At 42.4% G+C, this 24,806-nt stretch overlaps 2 protein-coding genes across 2 annotated transcripts in view; one reads left to right on the top strand and one right to left on the bottom strand.

The window, feature by feature from the left end:
• LOC117348575 (glycine N-acyltransferase-like) overlaps window positions 1-7,696 on the bottom strand; it is a 60,245-nt gene extending 52,549 nt beyond the window's left edge. Inside the window, exons 1-2 of the mRNA XM_033920850.1 lie at window positions 7,647-7,696; window positions 2,134-2,177 (exon numbers count right to left, since the gene is read on the bottom strand). Coding sequence (XP_033776741.1) covers window positions 2,134-2,141 — 8 coding nt within the window. The 5' untranslated portion in view covers window positions 2,142-2,177; window positions 7,647-7,696. The remainder of the gene's footprint in view (window positions 1-2,133; window positions 2,178-7,646) is intronic.
• Window positions 1-24,806, top strand: part of ALDOB (aldolase, fructose-bisphosphate B) — a 269,623-nt gene that overhangs the window by 175,837 nt on the left and 68,980 nt on the right. The gene's annotated exons all lie outside the window — the stretch shown is intronic.

Below are 24,806 nucleotides of genomic sequence, written 5' to 3'. Positions count from 1 at the left end.
GGTTTGAATCTAAAGGATGTATCTAGTCAAAGATTGAGGTACAAGGGAAAAACAATTTGGGTGAAATACAATTACAAATGGAAAGAGCATGAGTTAATCTAAAATCAAGAGAGTTGGGGATTGGGATGAGGATATCTTAGGGGGATTGGACAAGAATTGGGATTAGAATTTGTTAAACAGACAGGTCTTCAGTGATTTTCTGAAGTCAGCGTAAGAAGTGGTCTCGAGTATGGGTTTTACGAGCAATGTGTTCAGTTTGGCTGCCTGGAATGATAACATTCTGTCAAGGAACTTCTTGTAATGACATGATTTCAGGGATGGGTAATTAAAGAGATTTAATCTGCGAGAGCTCTTATTAGAGCTGTTGAGGATGAATTGAGAGGTGAGGTAAGTATTTATATGATATTTTTGATTTAAATTTTTGTAGGAAGGGTGGGTGGGGAGGGAATAAATTTATGTATTTACGATGACAATAGAAAGAAATTCAAGTGATGTGCAAAAGTTTTAAATAATGTAATATTGTGTACTTGTTGTACGATGAAAAATGAATAAAGAATTTGGAAAAAAAAAAAAGGTCTAGGCAGATGACTTTAAAATATGTAATCAGTAATAACTATAGAAAAATAGACAAATATAGAGCAAAATATAGACCGCAGATATAAATTCTCAAAACTGACACATTTCGATCACTAAATAAAAATAAAATCTTTTTTCTTACCTTTGTTTGGTGATTTCATGAGTCTCTGGTTGCACTTTCTTCTGACTGTGCATCCAATATTTCTTTCTGCCTCCTGCATGCTTCCTCTCCTCCAGTCTTCATTCCTTCCCCCTCCATGAGTCCAACTTTTTACTCTCTGCCTTTTGCCCTCTCTCTCCCTTCCCCTGAGTGTGACATTTCTCCTTCCCTCCTTTCTGCCCTCCCTGTCCATCTCTCCTTCTCTTCCAGATTTCAACACTTTCTGCCTCCTGCACACTTTCTCTCTTCTTGCCCCTTCCATCAAATGTGACATCCCTTCTTCATACTGCCCAGTCCATCTCTCCCAAACCCATTCACATATTCTCTTCCCATGTCCCATTTCTCTCTCTCCGCCGCACCATGTCCATTTCTCCCTCTCTCATCACTCTGCAACAATTTTCCTTCCTTCCCTCCCTCCCATTTCCACTCACAACTAATATGCTCTCTCCCCATGCACCCTCCCCTCCAGCATGCATCACCTTTCCCTTTCCCTCCCATTCTGCCAGGTCCAGCAGCACCTCTTCTCCCTTCCCTTTCCAATGTCCAGCAGCACCTCTTCTCTCCCCATGTCCAGCAGTACCTCTGCTCTCGCTAGTGGCAGCTCACTGCGTGCTTTTAACTTCCCCATGTAGTTGTCGCTAGTGTTAGTTTAGCTGCGGTTCCATCAGGTAGCCTCGGGGCCTTTTCTAGGCTGGCATGCCTCTGATGAAAGAGGAAGCATCATCGGAGGCAGTCCAGCCTACCAAAGGCCCCAAGGTTTCCTAATGGAACCGCAGCTAAACTAACGCTGGTGCCAGCTGCGTGATGAAGTTAAAAGCACGTAGTGAGCTGCCGCTAGGGAGAGGAGAGATACTGCTGAGCCGGTGATTCCATCAGGCAGCCTCGGGGCCTTTGCTAGTCTAGCTCCCCTCTGATGATGCAACTTCCTCTTTTGGTGGAGGCGGGCTGGCTTAGCAAAGGCCACAGTGAGCTGCTGCTGCTGTTCAGGGGAGGGAGGCTGGGGAGAGAAGATGAGGAAGGCAGGAGATACACAACGGCAGGAGAAAGGGAAGCATACAGCACCGGTACCATGTATTTGTAATGGCAGAAGAAAGTTGGGAGACCTACAGCACCGGCGCCACTTACCCCCTACAAGCAGCTCGCTTACCCTCTAGAGATACTTATACCACATGTTGAGAAACACTGCCCTAGATTACTTCGAGAGACAGAAATGTTGGGCAATCAGGAAATGTGGTCCTCTTTTAACAATCACCCATATAGTTGTTTTACAGAATAAGAGGCACTTTCTGTATTTTAAGGGTGACAGCTGACTGTTTTTAGGATAGGATAATAGCGTCTTAGTTTTAACCCAGTTGCACATATGGACAAACAGTCCTCCTTCCTTAAATCAAACTTACTTAAGCATGCAGTGCAGTATAACCAGAACTGGATCACTTTTGTCCTGAAAAAAAATGGAACCATTTGTTATTCAAGTTTCAAGTTTATTAGGTGACTTGATCAATCGCTTAATCAAATATTCTAAGCGATGTACATTTTAAAATTTACAATTAAAAAAAACAAAAAAAAACAACAACAATATAATACATTACAATATTTAAATAATGGTTAAATACTCTTGATTTAACATTAATAAACATAAGGAAAGGAGGGATGAAATACAATTTTTAAAGTAAAGAAGAAACATTGAGGGAAAATACAAAAGGGATATAGTTAGAACAGGTATAACCAAGTAAAATATAATTCATGAAGCGTAAAATTATGTTGAAAAGGCATCTTTAAAAAGGAAGGTTTTTAGCTCAGTTTTAAATTTTCCAAGTTCTTTCTCCTCCCGTAAAGAAATAGGGAGGGCGTTCCATGTTTGCGGTGCCGTACAAGAAAAAATAAATTGTCTCCTCGTATTAATAATTTTTAATGATGGAATCGATAGCAGATTTTGTTCGCTAGATCGTAAAATTCTCTTTGCAGAATATGGAATAAGTGCCCTATATAAAAAAGCAGGGGTCTTATTGATCAAAGTTTTAAAGATAATTATGCATAACTTATAAGTGATTCTGTAATTAACAGGAAGCCAATGAGCCTCTTTGAGAAGCGGTGTTACATGATCAAATTTTTTAGAATTAGTTATTAATTTTATAGCTGTATTTTGTATAATTTGTAATCGTTTTATTTCATATAATGCAATTCCTTTGAATAAAGAATTGCAGTAATCAATTTTAGACATCACCAAAGAGTGAATCAATATAGTGAGTGATTTAGGACAAAGAAATTTAGAGATGGAACGAATTTTACATAACCTATAAAAGGTGATTTTCACAATGTTACTGATATGATCATGGTAATTAAGTTTATTATCAAAAATTACCCCTAAAATTTTTAAATTTTTAACTAATTGTAGGGGAACATTATGAATTGAAATTGGATACACAAGAGGAAAACTCTCTTTCCAGGGAAATAGCATAACATTGGTTTTTTTGATATTGAGAGCCAATCTGTTTTTATCTAGCCAATGATGTACTTGATCTAGTTTCTCATTAATAGACGAAATTTCAATTATATTATTATTATTTAAGGGGTGTAATAATTGTATATCATCGGCATAGGCAAAAACATGAAATCCTACAGATTGGCATAATGTCATCAGTGGTGCTAGAAAAATATTAAAAAGCAAGGGTGAAAGAATAGATCCTTGTGGAACCCCATAAGAAATCTGAGATGGAAGGGATGAAGAATTATTGAAATTAACTATAGATGTACGCTCACAGTCTAAGCTCGCAGTCTAAGCAACAAAGTTCATGATCTGCAAGCCCTGATATTAGAGGCAGATCTAGATATTGTTGCTATCACAGAGACATGGTTCAGTGAATCACATGGATGGGATGCAAACATACCGGGATATAATCTTTTTAGGAAGGACAGAGATGGTCATAAAGGTGGAGGAGTAGCTCTCTATGTAAAGATCAATATCCAAGCGACCGAAATGCAAGGGACCTGGGGAGAGGAAGAAGCGATATGGATTGCTCTGAAAAGAGAAGATGGAACTTCTATCTACGTGGGTGTAGTCTACAGACCTCCGACTCAATCGCAGCAAATTGATAAGGATCTGATTGTGGATATCCAAAAGTTTGGAAGGAAAGAGGAGGTTCTGCTGTTGGGAGATTTCAACCTGCCGGATGCGGACTGGAATGTTCCGTCTGCGGAATCGGAAAGAAGTAGGGAGATTGTGGATGCCTTTCAAGAGGCTCTGCTCAGACAAATAGTGACGGAACCCACAAGGGAAAAAGCGATATTGGATCTGGTCCTCACAAATGGAGAGAGTATCTCTAATGTTCGAGTGGGTGCTCACCTGGGTAGTAGCGATCATCAAACGGTTTGGTTTGATATAACGGCTAAAGTGGAGAGCGGCCGCACGATACTTAAAGTCCTAGATTTCAAACGTACGGACTTTAATGCAATGGGAAAGTACCTGAAGAAAGAGCTGTTAGGATGGGAGGACATAAGAGAAGTGGAAAGACAGTGGTCTAAGCTGAAAGGAGCGATAAAAATGGCTACGGACCTTTATGTGAAGAAAATCAATAAAAACAAGAGAAAAAGGAAGCCGATATGGTTCTCCAACCTAGTGGCTGAGAAAATAAAGGCGAAAGAGTTGGCGTTCATGAAATATAAAAAAACCCAAGAAGAGGAGAGCAGAAAGGACTACAGGGTGAAATTGAAAGAAGCCAAGAGAGAAATACGTTTGGCGAAGGCACAGGCGGAAGAACAAATGGCTAAAAATGTAAAAAAGGGAGATAAAAATTTTTTCAGATATATTAGTGAAAGGAGGAAGATAAAAAATGGAATTGCTAGGCTAAAAGATGCTGGGAACAAATATGTGGAGAGTGATGAGGAGAAAGCAAATGTGCTAAACAAATACTTCTGTTCTGTGTTCACAGAAGAAAATCCTGGAGAAGGACCGAGATTGTCCGGCAAAGTTACACGAGAAAATGGAGTAGATTCTGCACCGTTCACGGAGGAGGGTGTTTATGAGCAACTTGAAAAACTGAAGGTGGACAAAGCGATGGGACCAGACGGGATCCATCCCAGGATACTAAGGGAACTCAGAGAGGTTCTGGCGAGTCCTATTAAAGACTTGTTCAACAAATCTCTGGAGACGGGAGTGATTCCTGGGGATTGGAGGAGAGCGGATGTGGTCCCTATTCATAAAAGTGGTCACAAGGATGAAGCAGGAAACTACAGGCCGGTGAGCCTCACTTCAGTTGTTGGAAAAATAATGGAAGTGTTGCTGAAAGAAAGGATAGTATATTTTCTTGAATCTAATGGGTTACAGGATCCGAGGCAACATGGCTTTACAAAAGGTAAATCGTGCCAAACGAACCTGATTGAATTTCTTGATTGGGTGACCAGAGAGCTGGATCGAGGACATATGCTAGATGTAATTTACTTGGATTTCAGCAAAGCCTTTGATACAGTTCCTCATAGGAGGCTGTTGAACAAACTTGAAGGGCTGAAGTTAGGACCCAAAGTGGTGAACTGGGTCAGAAACTGGCTGTCGGACAGACGCCAGAGGGTGGTGGTTAATGGAAGTCGCTCGAAGGAAGGAAAGGTGACTAGTGGAGTCCCTCAGGGTTCGGTGCTGGGGCCAATCCTGTTCAATATGTATGTAAGTGACATTGCTGAAGGGTTAGAAGGAAAAGTGTGCCTTTTTGCAGATGATACCAAGATTTGTAACAGAGTAGACACCGTAGAGGGAGTGGAAAATATGAAAAAGGATCTGCAAAAGTTAGAGGAATGGTCTAATGCCTGGCAACTAAAATTCAATGCAAAGAAATGCAGAGTAATGCATTTGGGGATTAATAATAGGAAGGAACCGTATATGCTGGGAGGAGAGAAGCTGATATGCACGGACGGGGAGAGGGACCTTGGGGTGATAGTGTCCGAAGATCTAAAGGCGAAAAAACAGTGTGACAAGGCAGTGGCTGCTGCCAGAAGGATTCTGGGCTGTATAAAGAGAGGCGTAGTCAGTAGAAGGAAGAAGGTGTTGATGCCCCTGTACAGGTCATTGGTGAGGCCCCACTTGGAGTATTGTGTTCAGTTTTGGAGACCGTATCTGGCGAAAGACGTAAGAAGACTTGAGGCGGTCCAGAGGAGGGCGACGAAAATGATAGGAGGCTTGCGCCAGAAGACGTATGAGGAGAGACTGGAAGCCCTGAATATGTATACCCTAGAGGAAAGGAGAGACAGGGGAGATATGATTCAGACGTTCAAATACTTAAAGGGTATTAACGTAGAACAAAATCTTTTCCAGAGAAAGGAAAATGGTAAAACCAGAGGACATAATTTGAGGTTGAGGGGTGGTAGATTCGGGGGCAATGTTAGGAAATTCTACTTTACGGAGAGGGTGGTGGATGCCTGGAATGCGCTCCCGAGAGAGGTGGTGGAGAGTAAAACTGTGACTGAGTTCAAAGAAGCGTGGGATGAACACAGAAGATTTAGAATCAGAAAATAATATTAAAGATTGAACTAGGCCAGTTACTGGGCAGACTTGTACGGTCTGTGTCTGTGCATGGCCGTTTGGAGGAGGATGGGCAGGGGAGGGCTTCAATGGCTGGGAGGGTGTAGATGGGCTGGAGTAAGTCTTAACAGAGATTTCGGCAGTTGGAACCCAAGCACAGTACCGGGTAAAGCTTTGGATTCTCGCCCAGAAATAGCTAAGAAGAAAAAAAAAAAATTTAAATTGAATCAGGTTGGGCAGACTGGATGGACCATTCGGGTCTTTATCTGCCGTCATCTACTATGTTACTATGTTACTATGTGAACCAAGCTAGAACTTCATCTGTAACCCCAATAGATTGAAGTCTAGCAAGGAGCAACTGGTGATCAATTGTATCAAACGCTGCTGAAAGATCAAGAGAAATTAACAGCACCGATTGATGGTGATCTAAGAAATATTGAATTGAGGTTGTCATACCGAGAAGGGAGTGTTCCGTGTTATGGTGTTTTCTAAAACCGGTTTGATTCGGATGTAACACATTAGTTTGTTCTATAAACTCTGAAATCTGGTTGAAAACAATTTTTTCTGTTAATTTAGCCAAGAATGGAATATTAGATATTGGTCTATAATTAGAGAGTTCGTCTTGACCTACATTTTTATCCTTAATAATTGGACGGATATATGATTTTTTCCAATTTAAGGGAACCGGCTGTTTATTTAAACTCTCTGTAACTAATACATGAATCAAAGGTCCAAAGATTTTAAAATATTGTTTGAGAATTAATGGTGGTATTAGGTCAGCTTTTGAACTTTTGATATTCAGAGTTTTTAGAATAATTTCTATCTCATTTATACTAGGCATTTTGAATTTCGAACACTTAGAGGATAACAAATCTGAATTAGCCTGTTCAGAATCACTTGTAAGTGGTAGATTTATAAATGACTTCCTAATGTTAATAATTTTCTCAGTGAAATAGTCAGCGATTTCTTGGGCTGTAGGGACTGTGCTACTTGAATCATTTTGTATTTTTTTATGCGATGTTATTTTATTAAGAATGTTATAAAGAATAGAAGGGTTTTTAGCTTTAAAAATTTTTTCAGAATAGTATTTCATTTTGGTTTGATTAATTTTTGTTTTATAGAATTTCATATGTTCCCTGTATGTCAAAAGATTATTCTGGGATTTATCCTTCCTCCATCTTCGTTCCAGAGATCTTAATTGCTTTTTAAGGAGTAAAAGATCTGCGGTAAACCAAGGGTTACTAATTTTACGAGCAGAAATGACCTTATCATTGTACAGCTAATATAATAAATAAGAGGCTCTTTACATCCAAGGATAAGAAACATTCACTGTCACAGAAAATCCTTCTTCAACTTTTAGTAAAACACAGAAAAGGGTTATCACAAAAACATAAAACTTACCAACAGCTGAGCTTCTCTGGATGTTGGTGGTTGAACTGGAGAAGTCAATCATTTAAATTCACTGCTTTAATCCCAAATTGAATTAACTATTAACAAGTTTGAGAAGGGTTTACATTCATGTATCTGGCTGGCTACCAACACAGGAGAATGTAATGGTGTTGCAACAGCTACAATTACTTTGCATAATTCTTGGGAAACAGGAGAAACAGCAGATGTAAGAAAAAAATATGCTGCCACCAGCCAGTCTGTAATGTCATGGGGACAGTTTTCAAAGCATAGGATAAAATGGATAACCCAGAGACAAATATATATTCTTGGACTTTCACAGTACTTGCAGTCCCCGGGTTAAAATAAATTTATGTTTTTATTCTTAAGTTGGATTTGCATGTAACTCAGAACTTGTAGATTTTAAGATTCTTGCTTTATACCTCTACTCCCAGCTGACAAAAGGGCCAACTGTCCTTCCAGTGTTCCCTCTAAGGTAGGGTTACCAGACGTCCTTCTTTGAGGACATGTCTGGGGGTCCAGATGGCTTTTCAAAACCCTTGATCCAATTCTCCAGTCACCCAATCAAAAAATTCAATCAGATTCAACTGGCACGATTTACCTTTAGTAAAACCATGTTGCCTCGGATCCTGTAACCCATTTGATTCTAGGAATTTCACTATCCTTTCTTTCAGCAACGCTTCCATTATTTTTCCAATAATCAAAGTGAGGCTCACCAGCCTGTAGTTTCCTGCTTCATCTCTGCGATCACTTTTGTGAATAGGGACCACATCTGCTCTTCTCCAATCCCCAGGAACCACTCCCGTCTGCAGAGATTTGTTGAACAAGTCTTTAATAGGATCTGCCAGAACCTCTCTGATCTCCCTAATGGATCCCATCCAGTCCCATTGCTTTGTTCACCTTCAATTTATTTATTTTTTTAGTTGCCCAGTAAGCTTGTTTCAGCAATGGAGAACATTTTTAGTTGAGTTGCAATATGTCTTATATTATCAGCTGTCATTGCTACCAATTTCTTTTTCCCCTCGGAGCATAATGCCCTCGGAGGTTTGTAAATCTTCCAAAGAAATTGAAACCAAAGTGGTACAGTGTGATATACTATTTGATGTACTAGTGACACCACTTTGAATTGAATTCTTCGGTATACTACACACTTCAACTGAAATGTCAGCCATGAATAAGCTGTTAGAAGCAGCTGCAGCTATCAAGTGTTCTTGCTCCAACATACCAATCAGTTTTTAAGCACTTTGGGCCAGATTCTATAAACGGTGCTGTTGTCAGCAGTCACCTAAAAAACAGCCGCCAGTGGTGCCGTTTCTAGAATCACGGCTTCGTGAAAGGTAGGCCAGGGTTTTATGGGCCTACCTTTCAGAGAATCGCAGCTACGTAGGCACTTTATGATGCCTAATGCCACTGGCATAAGGCATCGAAAAGTAACATAGTAAATGACGACAGATAAAGACTGACTGGTCCATCCAGTCTGCTCTGTAATTATATGATTAAATTGCCTCTGTAGACAGGGGAACGGCAGCTGTTTTGGAGGCGACAGGGATTTGGCATAACTAAAAAAAAGAAATCAAACTTGCTTCATGAGCTTAAATTGGAGTCAGTCACCTAGAGATATACATTATTTTTACTATTCTACAAACAGAATGTAATGGCAGTCCACTGTTTGAGATTATATATAGAATTAAAAGAAATTTTAAAAACCAAAAGAAACAAAGATAATATCTTTTTTATTGGACTAACTTGAGTCGCCTTTGAAAGCTAATCAAACAATGCATTTTCTTCCTCAGATCAGAAAAATGTATCAAGTCAGATCCTGAGCAAGTTCCATTTTCAGTAATTATTTTCAACATATTTAAAAAGAGTGCTTTCCACATAATGACCTTTGGCAATATATATTTAAATGTGTTTACAGTTTAACATAATACATGCACATTAAATACAAAAATACTCAAAGAACTGTTAAGAAAAGCAACCTCATCCTGCTTATTGAGATAGAAGACTAGAAAATGTGTTCTGTCCCAGCAAAGGGTTAACATTACAAAAAGTGCCAAGTCACTGTATTAGTATTAGTGGCAAAAAACAACAGAGTAATTCATTGATTTCCTAGTAGCTTAGGAAGACTATGAGAAGATTATCAACCTGGCTTACAAAATTACAAGGAAGCCAAGCTCTAGCTTTATCTAGTAAAGAAAAACCAATTCTACACGTTTCACAGCTGTTAGCTCTTACTCATTAAGGGGCCCTTTTACTAAACAGTGGTAAGCACTAATGCATGCTTAGTATTGTCTAAAAATGGTGCTGGGGGGCCATGCTCAGTAGCCATGCACTAATTACTGGCTTGGCGTGTGCAACCCATGTGCTAAAAAATACATTTTATTCTTTAGCATGGGTGGGGGGTTGGGGCAGAGAGTAAGCATGAGACAAAAACTCATACTAACAACTTTTTCAGGTATGTCAGAAGAAGAAAACCTTTGCGGGAATCCATGGGACCGTTGGATCATCAAGGAGCAAAAGGTACATTCAAGGAGCATAAATCCACAGTGGAGAGACTGAGGAAGAAATTCTGTAAATGGCGTCTAAAAAGATAGGCACCTATCACGTGTTAATCATATTTAGGCTCCCTCTTGCATAATCGCGCCTACCAGTGCCAAACTTAAAACTTAGACACCTGTAATGTAGGCCAGGGTTTTAAAGACTTCCATTACAGATGTGGAAATCCTTTAGAGCAGTGTTCTTCAACCTTTCTAAGTCAATTCCCTTCAACATTCAAGATATTGAAGGGAATTGACTTAGTAGAGAAAGAGAGATTGTTCACCCTCTCCGAGGTGAAGAGAATGAGAGGGCACTCGCTAAAGTTAAAAGTGGATAGATTCCTTACAAACGTGAGGAAGTTCTTCTTCACCCAGAGAGTGGTAGAAATCTGGAACGCTCTTCCAGAGGCTGTTATAGGGGAAAGCACCCTTCAGGGATTCAAGAAAAGGTTGGATAAGTTCCTGCTGGACCAGAACATATGCAGGTAAGGCTAGACTCAAACAGGGCACTGGTCTTTGACCTAAGGGCTGCTGTGTGAGCGGACTGCTGGGCACGATGGACCACTGGTCTGACCCAGCAGTGGCAGATCTTATGTTTTGACACATATGGACCAGCAGAAATCAAAGAATTATTTTGTGGACCGGCACTGGTACGCAGACTGGCAATTGAAGAACACTGGGCCATCTCTGCCCCAGACCCCGCCTCCATGCCAGTACTAATTGTAATACCATTTTTCCATTCATTTTTCATATATATATATATATATATATATATATATATATATATATACACACACACACACACAATATAATCTTATTAACAACACATAGTGGTTAACCACAAAATTCAACTACACAAAGCACACTGTTTGCTTTCAACATTCATTCCTACCAAAAAACAGATAACCCCATGCAAATATGGGAACAAAAACTAAAAGTACTAATATTTACAAACAAACCCTAAGATGCAAGACTCTGCATGCAGTACAACCCCAGAGAAAAAGAAACAAATGCATTTCTTCCTGAGCATTGCAAAAGATAGACAGCAAATGTAAGTTCTCAAAATTGACACTATTCAATCACTAAACTCAAAAATAGTCATTCCCCCTACCTTTGTTGCCTCCCTCCCTCCATGCTGTGCCTTAACTTCTGGCCTGCTTCCACTTGGCTGTTATATGCCACCCCTGGTGTTATCTTCGGGCCAGCTCCCACTTCCTCACTGATGCAGTGCACAAAGCTGTGGGCAGTGACTCCTCGCACGTCCCGTGCCTGATCTTGGAAGCCTTTTCCTCTGATGTTGTGATATCGGAGAAAAGGCTTCCGGTTCAGGTGCAGGAAGTGCATAGGAACCATGGCAGTGAGGAAGAGGGAGCCGGCCTGAAGATAACGCTGCTTTGATCGCACCGTGGACCGGTGGCTGAAGAACAATCTCAGGCCTGATGCACGTGCCGGCCCTGTGGACCGGCAGGAAATTTCTGCAGACCGGCACTGGTCCACGGACCAGCAATTGAAGAACACTACTTTAGAGAATCATGCCTAGCAGTGCCTGCTCTTTATAATTTCTATAGCGCTGAAATGTACGCAGCGCTGTACATTTAACATACAATAGAGAGTGCTCTGAAGAGCTTACAATCCAATTTGGACAGACAGACAGGACATCTCAGGGTGGGGAGATTGTGGTAGAGGAAATGATACAATTTGTATAGGTATTTGACAGCAGTGAGTGGGAGTTAAAGAGTTGAAAGCAATTTCCAAAAAGTAAGCATTTAGCTTGGATTTGAATACTGCTAGAGACGAAGCATGACATATTGATTCAGGTAGCCTGTTCCAGGCATACAGTGTAACAAGAAAGAATGAATGGAGTTTGGAATAAGCAGTGGAGGAGAAGAGTACAGATAAGAGGAACTTACCCGGCGAATGGCGTTCACAGGGGGAGGGAGGAGCATATGGGGAGATAAGTGAGGAGAGATAGGGGGGGGCTACAGAGTGAATGCAATTGTAGTCAGTTAGAGGAGATTGAACTGTATTAGGAAACCATTTTTATGTAATTCAGCAGTGTTCTACAGGGTTGGGGAGCCAATGAAGTGACTTGAGGGGAGAGGTAATGTGAGAATAGCGGCTCACAATTAATGCAGCAGCATTTTGAACGGATTGAAGGGGTGAGAGACAGACGCGCGGGAAGCCTCAAAGAAGTATATTGCAGTAGTCTGTGAGATGATGAGAGCATGGATAAAGGTTTTGGTAGTGTGTTCAGAGAGGAGAAGTCGGATTTTGGTAATATTAAAGAGGAGGAAGCGACAGGTTTTAGCAGTTTGTTGGATCTGAACAGAGAAGGAGAGAGGAGTCAAAGATCAACCAAGATTGCGAGCTGACGAGACAGGGAGGAGGAGAGTGTTATCCACAGTGCCTAAGATTGTCAGAGTTTCAGGCAGTTTAAAAGAGATTTTAGTTTCGTCACCAAAAATTTACTGCAAAGTCATTTTTATGTAATTCAGCAGTGTTCTACAGAGGATTAAAGCTGTCTCAGGGAGTTTCAGGCAGTTTTATAGAATTAAGGAACATAAGAACTGCTGCTGCTGCTGGGTCAGACTAGTGCAGGGCCGCCATCAGAAATTTCTGGGCCCCTTACTGAGCAATCCTATTGGGCCCCCCACGCACCCCTTTCCCCCCCCGGACCCCCTTCTTCCATGGGCCGAATACACACATACTTTTCTCTGTGGCCGCACTCTTTGACCAAAAGATTTGTAAGCCTGCAACCACGTCAAGGTAGACTCTTTCAGCAGCTCCCCTCCCTCCCCCTTACCTTTGTGGCCAAGTCAAAATGATCTACCAACAATAAAATTTTAAAAACACAAAGCACGCTGTACGCAGAGAAAACGTTAATTATCATTTATATTCCACGGGTTTTCAAAGAGGTCAAGGCAGATGACTTTATGCAATGTCACCTCAGTAACAACTATACAAAAATAGACAAATATTCCCCCTCCCTTTTTACTAAACCGCGATAGCGGTTTTTAGCGCAGGGACCTGCGTTGAATGCCCCACGCTGCTCTTGAAGCTCATAGGCTCCCTGCGCTAAAAAACGCTATTGCGGTTTAGTAAAAGGGGGCCATAGTGCAAAATATAGACAGCATATATAAATTCTCAAAACGGACAAATTTTGATCACTAAATTGAAAATAAAATCATTTTCCTACCTTTGGTAATTTCATCAGTCTCTGGTTGCACTTTATTCTTCTGACTGTGCATCCAATATTTCTTCCCTTTTTTCAGCCTCCTGTATGCTTCCTCTCCTCCAGACCTCATTCCTTCCCCAAACTTTTTCTTTGTTTCACCCTGCCCCCTTCTTTCTTTTTCTCTCTCTCCATACCCCCTTTCATTCTGTATGTCTGTCTTTCTCTCTCTCTCCGTGCCCCATTTTTCTTTGTTTCACCCAGCCCCCCCTTTTTTTTTTTTCTGGCTCCCTGTGCCTCCCCTTTCTTTCTTTCTCCTTGCCCTCCCCTATGCCACCACCATTGGGAAAATACTGCCACTGGGGAATAGGCTGCCACTGCCGCTATCGGGAACAGGCCAGCGCCGAGTTCGCCCTGCTTCTCTTCCCCGCGGGGCCAACCAACTCTCGCCACTCGACGTCAATTCTAACGTTGGAGAGGACGTTCTGGGCCAGCCAGGCAGCGATTGGCTGGCCCAGAACGTCCTCTCCGACGTCAGAATTGACGTGGGTGGCGAGAGTTGGTCGGCCCCACAGGGAAAAGCAGGGAGAACTTGGCACCGGCCTGTTCCCAATGGTGGCGGTGGCACTCAAGTGGCTAAAGAGACGCAGTTTGCCAGCCTAGGGAGAACACTGGAGGGTGGCCAGCTGTGCACCCCCTTGGGGCGTAAACCCTGGGCAGACCGCCCCCACCCCCACCTTGGTATACCACTGTCTGTACCTCACTCCCTCCCTATGACCAAAAATTCTCCTTTCTTCTATTCCCCGTGTACACAACCATCTCTTTCCCTCCCTTCCTCTCTCCCAAGTCCTTGCCTTCTGTGTCCAAAAACACATTCCCTCCCCCACCTTAGCATCTCTTTCCCTCCATTCCTCTCTCCCAAGTCCATGCCTTCTGAGTCCAAAAATGCATTCCCTCCCCCACCTCAGCATCTCTTTCCCTCCCTTCCTCTCTCCCAAGTCCATGCCTTCTGTGTCCAAAAACCCATTCCCTCCCCCACCTCAGCATCTATTTCCCTCCCTTCCTCTCTCCCAAGTCCATGCCTTCTGTGTCCAAAAACCCATTCCCTCCCCCACCTCAGCATCTCTTTCCCTCCCTTCCTCTCTCCTAAGTCCATGCCTTCTGTGTCCAAAAACCCATTCCCTCCCCCACCTCAGCATCTCTTTCCCTCCCTTCCTCTCTCCCAAGTTCATGCCTTCTGTGTCCAAAGATGCATTCCCTCCCCCACCTCAGCATTTTTTTCCCTCCCTTCCTCTCTCCCAAGTCCATGCCTTCTGTGTCCAAAAATGCATTCCCTCCCCCACCTCAGCTTCTCTTTCCCTCCCTTCCTCTCTCCCAAGTTCATGCCTTGTGTCCAAAACGCACTCCCTCCCCCTTTTGTGTTCCCCGTTTGCTTCCCAGCCCATCTTAGCAACTTTCTCAGCAAAATGTAGCTCGAGCCGCGTAGGCTTGTTTTCTATTTCCTGCCTGTCCCGCCGCGCACACATAGCCGACCAGAAGTCTTCCCCGACATCAGCGCTGACGTCGGGGAAGACTTCCGATCAGCTGTGTGAGCGGCAGGGCAGTCGGAGTAGAAGACGAGCCTCGCGGCTTGAGTTATATTTAACCTCGCGGGTCCCCCATCGTCCCCGTTCATCTCTCTCTCCTGTGCACCCCCTTGGGGCGTGCACCCGGGGCGCACCGCCCCCCCCCTAGGTACTCTACTGGCCCGGGCCCCCTGTCAGCTCCAGGCCCCTGAATGCAGGACTGGTAGTACTGCCCTGATGGCGGCCCTGGACTAGTGATCCATCTTGCCCAGCAGTCCGCTCACTCAGCAGCCCTCTGGTCAAAGACCAGCACCCTAACTGAGACTAGCGCTACCTGAGTACGTTCCAGTTCAGCAGGAACTTGTCTAACTTTGTCTTGAATCCCTGGAGGGTGTTTTCCCCTATGACAGACTCCGGAAGAGCGTTCCAGTTTTCTACCACTCTCTGGGTGAAGAAGAACTTACTTATGTTCGTACACAATCTATCTCCTTTCAGTCTTAGAGAGTGCCCTCTCGTTCTCCCTACCTTGGAGAGGGTGAACAACCTGTCCTTATCTACTAAGTCTATTCCCTTCAGTACCTTGAATGTTTTGATCATGTCCCCTCTCAATCTCCTCTGTTCGAGGGAGAAAAGGCCCAGTTTCTCAAATCTTTCACTATACGGCAACTCCTCCAGCCCCTTAGCCTCTTAGTCGACCTTCTCTGAACTCTTTCGAGTAGTACCATGTCCTTCTTCATGTATGGCGACCAGTGCTGGATGCAGTACTCCATGTGAGGGTGCACCATGGCCCGGTACAGCAGCATGATAACCTTCTCCGATCTGTTCGTGATCCCCTTCTTAATCATGCCTAGCATTCTGTTTGCCCATTTCGCCGCCGCTGCACATTGCGCGGTCGGCTTCATCGACTTGTTGATCAGAATTCCCAAGTCTCTTTCCTGGGAGGTCTCTCCCCAGACCCCAGACATCCTGTATTCATGCATGAGATTTTTGTTACCAACATGCATCACTTTACTCTTATCCACGTTGAACCACAACTACCATGTCGATGTCCATTCCTCGAGCCTGATTATGTTACGTTGCAGATCTTCACAATCCCCCTGTGTCTTCACTACTCTGAACAACTTCGTATCGTCCGCAAATTTAATCACCTCACTCGTCGTGCCAATGTCTGGATCATTTATAAAGATGTTGAAAAGCACGGGTCCAAGCATCAAGCCCTGCGGCACCCCACTGATGATGCTCTTCCAGTACGAGTATTGTCCATTTACATCCACTCTCTGTTTCCTATGCTCCAGCCACTTGAGTATTTCATCCTCAATTCCATGGCTCTCAATTTTCCAAAGTAGTCGTTCATGTGGAACATTGTCAAATGCATTCTGAAAATACAGATATACAATGTCGACCGGGTCACCCTTGCTAATCTGCTTGTTTACTCCCTCGAAGAAGTGCAGCAAGTTTATCAAACAAAAAGATCTGCCTTTGTTGAAACAGTTCTGGCTGGTCCTCATCAGACCGTGTCCATCAAGGTGATCAATGATGCGATCCTTTATCAGCGCCTCTACCATCTTTCCCGGTACTGAGGTCAGACTCACCGGTCTGTAGTTTCCCGGGTCTCCCCTCGAATCTTTTTTGAAGATCAGTGTAACATTCACCACCTTCCAGTCCTCCGGAATCTTTCCCGATTTCATCGACAGATTGGCTATTAGCTGAAGCAGTTCAGCTATAGTCCCTCTCAGTTCCTTGATGACCCTCGGATGGATACCAACCAGTCCCGGGGATTTATCACTCTTAAGCCTATCAATCTGCCTGCATACCTGGAATATAGGGCTAAATAAATAAGATAAATGTATGGGGGAAGAGAGCAATAAAAGGGAATGGTGGGAAGGTCAGGATGCTAGGGGGAAAGAAGATAGAAAAGAAAAAGGGATGTGAGGCAAGGAGTTTTGTGGAGGGGAGAAAGAAAGGGATGTTGAATTAAGGGGGGACGAGGGGACAGTGCAAAAAGCATGCTGTGGACAGCACTGGCTTTAGGTTCACAATTTATGAATCTTTATCTTGAACCCTTCCCAGTAATGTCATCTCCAGATGTAAATCACCCAGACTCCATCCCTGCTAAGACGCTACTAAATGAAGTGTTCATGGATACAAAACTCTTAAATCGTCAGGCTTGGCAGCAGTGCAATGTAGCAAACTAGGTTCATGACCTGTGATTGTTGTGCCACCTTGTGACTGTTTTCTACATAGCAACATAGTAGATGACAGCAGATAAAGACCCAAATGGTCCATCCAATCTGCCCAACCTGATTCAATCTATATATTTGTTGGGTTGGTTTTTTTTTCCTCTTCTCCTTAGCTATTTCTGGGCAAGAATCTAAAGCTCTGCCCATTACTGTTCTTAGGTTCCAACTACTGAAGTCTCCCTCAAAGCTCATTCCAATCCATCTACACCCTCCCAGTCATTGAAGCCCTCCCCAGCTCATCTTCCCTCAAACAGCCATATACAGACACAGACCGTGTAAGTCTGCCCAGTACTGGCCTTAGTTTTTCAATATTTACTATTATTTTCTGATTCTAGATCCTCTGTGTTCATCCCACGTTGTTTTGAACTCCACCATTTTCCTCTTCACCATCTCTCTTGGGAGCGCATTCCAGACATCCACCACCCTCTCTGTAAAGAAGAATTTCCTTACATTGCTCTTGAGTCTCCCACCCCTCAACCTCGAATTATGTCCTCTGGTTTTACCATTTTCCTTTCTCTAGAAAAGATACACAAGAATGGAGAAGATAACGTGCCATTCACGGAAGAAAGTGTTTATGAACAACTTGAAAAATTGAATGTGTACAAAGAACGCCTCAGGAAACTGGGACTATTTACTCTTGAGAAGAGAAGACTAAGAGGGGATTTGATAGAGACTTTTAAAATATTAAAAGGATTTGATAAAATAGACCAGGAAGCAGCATTACTAACTTTGTCTGATGTGACACGGACAAGAGGTCACAGCCTGAAACTGAGTGGCAGCAGGTTCAGGATAAATGTCAGAAAGTTTTATTTCACACCGCGAGTTGTGGGTGCTTGGAATTCTCTGCCGGTGGATGTTGTGGCGGAGACTACGGTTCTGGGTTTCAAGCGCAAGTTGGATGCACACCTTCTTGCAAATCATATTGAGAGATACGGCAATTTCGGGTCTCCAAAAAGGAGTACCATAATGGGCCGCCGCGTGTGCGGATCGCCGGACTAGATAGACCTCGGTCTAATCCGGTGAAGGCATTTCTTATGTTCTTATGTTCATTGAGACCAGACGGGATCCATCCCAGTATATAGAGAGCTCGGAGAGGTTCTGACGGGTTCTATTAAAGATTTGTTCAACAAATCTTTGGAGATGGGAGTGGTTCCTGGGGATTGGAGAAGAGCGGATGTGGTCCACATTCACAAAAGTGGTCATAGAGATGAAGTGGGAAACTACAGGCCAGTAATCCTCACTTCGATTATTGGAAAAATAATGGAAGCTTTGCTGAAAGAAAGGGTAGAGAAATTCATAGAATTTAATGGATTACAGGATCTGAGGCAAAATGGTTTTACTAAAGATAAATCGTGCCAAGCAAATGATTGAATTTTTTGATTGGGTGAACAGAGAATTGGTTTAAAGGCATATGCCAGGTGCAATTTACTTAGATTTCAGCAAAGCCTTTGACACGGTTCCTCATAGGAGGCTCTTGAATAAACTTGACGGGCTGAAGTTAGGACCCAAAGTGGTGAACAGTATTAGATACTGGTTATCGGACAGACACCAGAGGGTGGTGGTTAATGGAGTTCACCTGGAGGAAGGAAGGGTTAAGTACTGGAGTCCCTCACGGATTGGTGCTGTTCAATATGTTTGTGAACAACATTGCCGAAGGGTTAGAAGGAAAGGTTTGCCTTTTTGCAGGTGATACCAAGATTTGCAACAGAGTAGATACCAGGGAAGGCATGGAAAACATGAAAAAGGATCTGCAAAAGGTAGAGGAATGGTCTAATATCTGGCAACTAAAATTCAGTGCAAAGAAGTGCAGAGTAATGCATTTGGGGAATAGAAATCAGAAGGAGCCATACGTGCTGGGAGGTGAGAGGCTGGTGTGCACGGATGGGGAGATGGACCTTGGGGTGATAGTATCCGAAGATCTAAAGGCGAAAAAACATGGTGACAAGGCGGTGGCTGCTGCCAGAAGGATGCTGGGCTGTATAAAGAGAGGCGTAAGCAGTAGAAGAAAGAAGGTGTTGATGCCCCTTGGAGTATTGTGTTCCATTTTGGAGACCGTATCTGGCGAAGGACATAAGAAGACTTGAAGCGATCCAGAGAAAGGCAACGAAAATACTAGGAGGTTTGCACCAAAAGATGTATGAGGAGAGACTCACAGCCCTGAATATGTATTCCCTAGAGGAATGGAGCAACAGTGGAGGTATGATTCAGACGTTCAAATACTTGAAAGGTATTAACGTAGAATAAAATATTTTCCAGAGAAAGAAAAATTGTAAAACCAGAGGACATAATTTTGAGTTTGAGGGGGTAGTAGAATCAAGAGTAATATTAGGAAATTCTTCTTTACGGAGTGGTTGGTTAATGCACGAAATGCGCTCCTGAGGGAGGTGATGGAGAGAAAAACGGTGACAGAGTTCAAACAAGCATGGGATGAACACAGAGAATCTCTAATCAGAAAATAATGGGTATATAATGAAGGAACTAAGGCCAGTATTGGGCAGACTTGCACGGCCTTTGTCCTGTATATGGCCATTCAGTTGAGGACAGGCTGGGGAGGTCTTCAATGGCTAAGATGGTTTAGATGGGCTGGAGTGAGCTTTGATAAAGACTCTAGTAGATAGAACCTAAGCACACTACCGGGCAGAGCTCTGGGTTTCTGACCCAGAAATATCTAAGAAAAAGGACAATTTAAATTAAATTATTAATTTATAGAGCGTGTACGGTTGGGCGGGTCTTTATCGGCCATCATTTGGTATGTTATTATGTTACAGAGAAGTCGACAAAAATGATAAAAGGGATGGGTTGAGTTCCCTATGAGGAGACGGCTCAGGGATGATATGATAGAGGTCTATAAAATAATGAATGGAGTGGAAAGCATAAATGTGAATCACTTGTTCACGCTTTCTAAAAATACTAGGACTAAGGGACATGTGATGCAGCTACTAGTAATATTAGAGAAAATATTTCTATAGACGTGTAATTAAACTCTGGAATTCATTGCTGGAAAATGTGGTGAAATCAGCTTAGCAGAGTTTAAAAAAGGTTTGGATAATTTTCTAAAAGAGCAGTCCATTGCCCATTATTGAGATAGCTTGGGGAAATCCACTGCTTATTCTGAGAAGCTAGTCAGAGATAAGAGGAGTCTAAAGTATGCTACTGAGAAAAAATACCTTTATTTATGTGCAAAAAAATTATTCTCAGGAAGACAGAAAGAAAACTCAGAAAAAGAATGTATGCAAAATGTATGAAAAAAGAGCTTATCTTAATCAGTTAAATCTCTGAAAAACTAATTCACTGTCAGGCAGCACCTACTAACAGAATTTCCAGAACATATAAGAGACAGAAGAGAACAGGCAAGAATAAACTCTTAGCTAATAAAAACAGAGCAAGATAGAAAAGAAAACATACACTTGTTTGTGAAAGGCCCAGCTACGCGAGTTTAAGCGATACGTTGAATTTGTGACTGTACAGTGTTTTTTCCATAGATGCAAAATGATTTAACACCATCTAATGCAGTGGTCTCCAACTCAAACCCTTTGCAGGGCCACATTTTGGATTTGTAGATACTTGGAGGGCCTCAGAAAAAATAGTTTTATGTTTTATTAAAGAAATGACAATTTTGCATGAGGTAAAACTCTTTATAATTTATAAATCTTTCCTTTTGGCTGTCTTCATAATAATATTGTAATTTATAGCTAAAGAGACATATGATCAAGATACTGTTTTATTTTACTTTTGTGATTATGATAAACATACCGAGGGCCTCAAAATAGTACCTGGTGGGCCACGAGTTTGAGACCACTGGTCTAGTGGATTGTTTACTCACACCCCTGACGCAGGCTTCAGTGTTGTAGCTGAAGCACGGACCGTGTCAGATATAAGAGAGTTTGAAAGGATTGACTAGACAAACTAAGCATCTACAAGGATATGCCATATGGACTGATATCTATTTATTCATTTGTATATGTGTTGTATTCAATAAATGATTTGAGACTCAACATCGTCACAACTTGATGTGTACAATACACACAGAAAAGACATTCATACTTAAGGAGTTAGGACGATATATGTGGCAAAAAGCACCAAAACTATCCATCATTTGTGGCAGACTAGGCCACATGCCCAAAACACCTGCTCAGTACACCTATATCTTATCTGAGGGGACAAAATAATTTAATTAAATCTGAGGGGACAAAATAATTTAATTAAATAACCTTGGGCCTACCCTCCATGACTTGATGAAAGAGAAAGGCCTATCCTAAAAGAACAACAGTCAGATTAACAGTCATAAGAAAAATATAAAACTGTTCAAGAAGAATCTAATCTGGGATTTAGAGTCGCACTATGCCTGAAGAGGTTCAAGGTGAGTTACAGAACAAATTTTGTAATACAGTTTAGTGCAAAGTAACAAAGTGGAAAAGGTGCAATTCTATGAACTGAAGTTTGTTATATCATGCGGTTAACAAGAGAAATTGGGTTCAGAGATGTAACAGGAAGTACTTTGCATAAGATTACATTACATAGGGTACATTATACGTATTACACAGTGAGAAGAGCTATTACAGTTGTTGCAAGATGTCAGGAGGTAGATAGTGTCTGCTAAGTTACAAGCTGGCCATTGATAGTGTACTTTGTACCAATATGATGATGAAGTGAAGAGTGGTTCCATGAGTCGACTTCCTTGAGTGTGCTATGACCAAGTCTGGTACACCTCGATAATTGTGGGATTTAGTTCTTGTTAGTCTATCCGGAGTCAAAGAGGTAGGTCTTTAGTTTTTTGCGAAACATAAGGTATTTAGGTTCAGATCTGATGATTGTTGGGAGATCATTCCATAGTTTTGCGCCAGAGAATGTAAACATTGTGTTGAAAATGTGCTTATGAAACCTGCAAGCCTTGTCTAACTGGCAAATATTCTTGTGCACAATTTCTGTGAATATATCCATTCATCTCCCTTAGGATTAACCCATTCTCTGCTGCTCACCGGTGTTTCAGCCAGCCAGGCCTACTGGAGAGACTGGAAGCCCTGAATATGTATACCCTAGAGGAAAGGAGAGACAGGGGAGATATGATTCAGACATTCAAATACTTAAAGGGTATTAACGTAGAACAAAATCTTTTCCAGAGAAAGGAAAATGGTAAAACCAGAGGACATAATTTGAGGTTGAGGGGTGGTAGATTCAGGGGCAATGTTAGGAAATTCTACTTTACGGAGAGGGTGGTGGATGCCTGGAATGCGCTCCCGAGAGAGGTGGTGGAGAGTAAAACTGTGACTGAGTTCAAAGAAGCGTGGGATGAACACAGAAGATTTAGAATCAGAAAATAATATTAAAGATTGAACTAGGCCAGTTACTGGGCAGACTTGTACGGTCTGTGTCTGTGTATGGCCGTTTGGAGGAGGATGGGCAGGGGAGGGCTTCAATGGCTGGGAGGGTGTAGATGGGCTGGAGTAAAACTTGGCTTTTCTCTAAAATGCAATGACCCCTCCCTCTTCGATATACTAAGTCACTCTAAACTTCTCTCTCTAAGTCCTTCTACTTTTCATTGTAGTTCCTTTCTATACCAACTCCTGTAAACCGTGTTGAGCTCTACTTCTGTGGAGATGATGCGGTATACAAACTTAAGGTTTAGTTTAGTTTAGTTTAGTAAGTCTTAACAGAGATTTCGGCAGTTGGAACCCAAGCACAGTACCGGGTAAAGCTTTGGATTCTCGCCCAGAAATAGCTAAGAAGAAAAAAAAAAAAAAAAAAATTTTTAAATTGAATCAGGTTGGGCAGACTGGATGGACCATTCGGGTCTTTATCTGCCGTCATCTACTATGTTACTATGTTACTATGTGTCAAAAAATGTCAAAAATGAAAAAATTAAGGATGTTTGTTAAACTCCATGTTCTCCGTGCACTTACAATCCCTCCTCCCTTCCCCTGGTCCATGGAGCAAAAAACGGTTGGGGACTGCTGCTGTAGAGGAAGGCCTTTCATCAATGCTGAAGTGGCAGTGGAACCAGGGGAGAAGGTGGCCATGGAAACAACAAAGTAGTTGGGGGAGGGCATTGCCAGCTTCCTTCTACATAGCAACCTTATTTCCACCCCTAGAAGGAAGAGCATACAGGAGTAAAGACCAAAAAATGGTTCTGAAGAGGAGAACCAGCTGTGACACCTACTGAGGCAGCAGAGAGGACTCAGTCAAGTGATCTTCCTGTCTGCTTTAGCAGATGAGTGAGATGAAATAGTTGCATCACATCCTACCTATAGGGAAGTCCAAGGAGTGAACCACAGTGCATCCCAGTCAAACAAAAAGGAGGATTTTGAGCATTCTGGCAGTGGATTGCCAATGAGAAGTTTTGAGATTTTGATGTAGAGAGCCGTGCAAAAGTTTTGCATCACCTCCGAGTAATACATTGTTCCGTCTTTCTTGCTGGTTCACAACAATATTTCTGATGCCTACTGCTGTATATTATATACTGACGTGTTCAGAATTTTATGCTCCATCACCCTGCGCATTTTAAATTGATTTAGGACTTCAGATTTAAGACTTGTAACACACAAACTGCACAATGTTGAAAAATGTCGATATTTCGTAAATGGATTACATTAGCTATCTCAATACGTACTAAGTTTATTTGTATTTTAACTGTTACCCCATTCAAGAGGAGGTAGCCCAGAAAAGGGCTGGTTGCTTTCTGCTATTCTAATAATGTATGGGCCAGCCTTTGTTCTTGATAACAAGTTTGCAGCGTTGAGGCATGGAGTGAACTCATTTTCAAAGTTCATCTGGGTGTACAACATGGTGTCAAGCATTAATCAATTCAACCTTTGTTTTTGGGTGTTTTCTTGACAGCAAGATTATTCCACAAATTCTCTATTGGATTGAGATCTGGTGACTGCCTTGGCCATTCCAGTCACTGAATATGGCTCAAATGTCATTCACTTTGTCACCATTTGTGCCTGAATACAGGGTGCATTGTCATCGTAGAAGTGGAAGTCACCCTGGAAGAGACTCCTTGTAGATGGAACCATTATGTTTTGCAAAGCGTCCAATGCCATTGGCTGACACACAGCCCCAGACCATGATTTTTGTCAGATGCTTTACAGTCAAGTCCAGGCACTGTGGTTTGAAAGCTTCATTCTTAAATTGTCTTACAAATGTGTTGCACTGGCCTCCTAACACACAGAAAGTACTCTCATTGCTGAAGAGAACATTTTCCCATACCTCTGGAGTCCACATGCAGTATTTTATCCCAGGACAAGCAGGTAGCATATTCTCAACATGTGGGTGATGTCATCTATGGAGCCCCCTAGTGGACATTCTCGCAAGCAGATTTGCTTGAAGATATTCAAGCTTGCGAGTGTACCGCGCATGCGCCAGTGCCCCTCCCATCCGACCTAGGGCTTGCGTCTCCTCAGTTCTAAGTTTTCCGCGGAGCCAGAAGTCTTGCTCCCTTGCTTCACGCGTATTCGTTGTGCCTCTGCACCGCGGTTTGCTTTTTTTATTTTCAGTGAGTCACTGTGCTCGCGCCCTTTTTTTCTTTTCTTTCTTCCTTCGTGTCTTTTTGACCGGGTTACTGGTCTTAGTTAGGCCGCCTGGCCTCGTGGGGCCGTGGCTGTATTTTTTCTTATGTCCCGACCTTGTACCGGGTTTAAAAA

Source organism: Geotrypetes seraphini, chromosome 14 (genome assembly GCF_902459505.1).
Source record: "Geotrypetes seraphini chromosome 14, aGeoSer1.1, whole genome shotgun sequence".
Classification (NCBI taxonomy): domain Eukaryota; kingdom Metazoa; phylum Chordata; class Amphibia; order Gymnophiona; family Dermophiidae; genus Geotrypetes; species Geotrypetes seraphini.
Note: the sequence above shows the minus strand (reverse complement) of the source record. Positions and strands in the feature narration are given on the sequence as shown.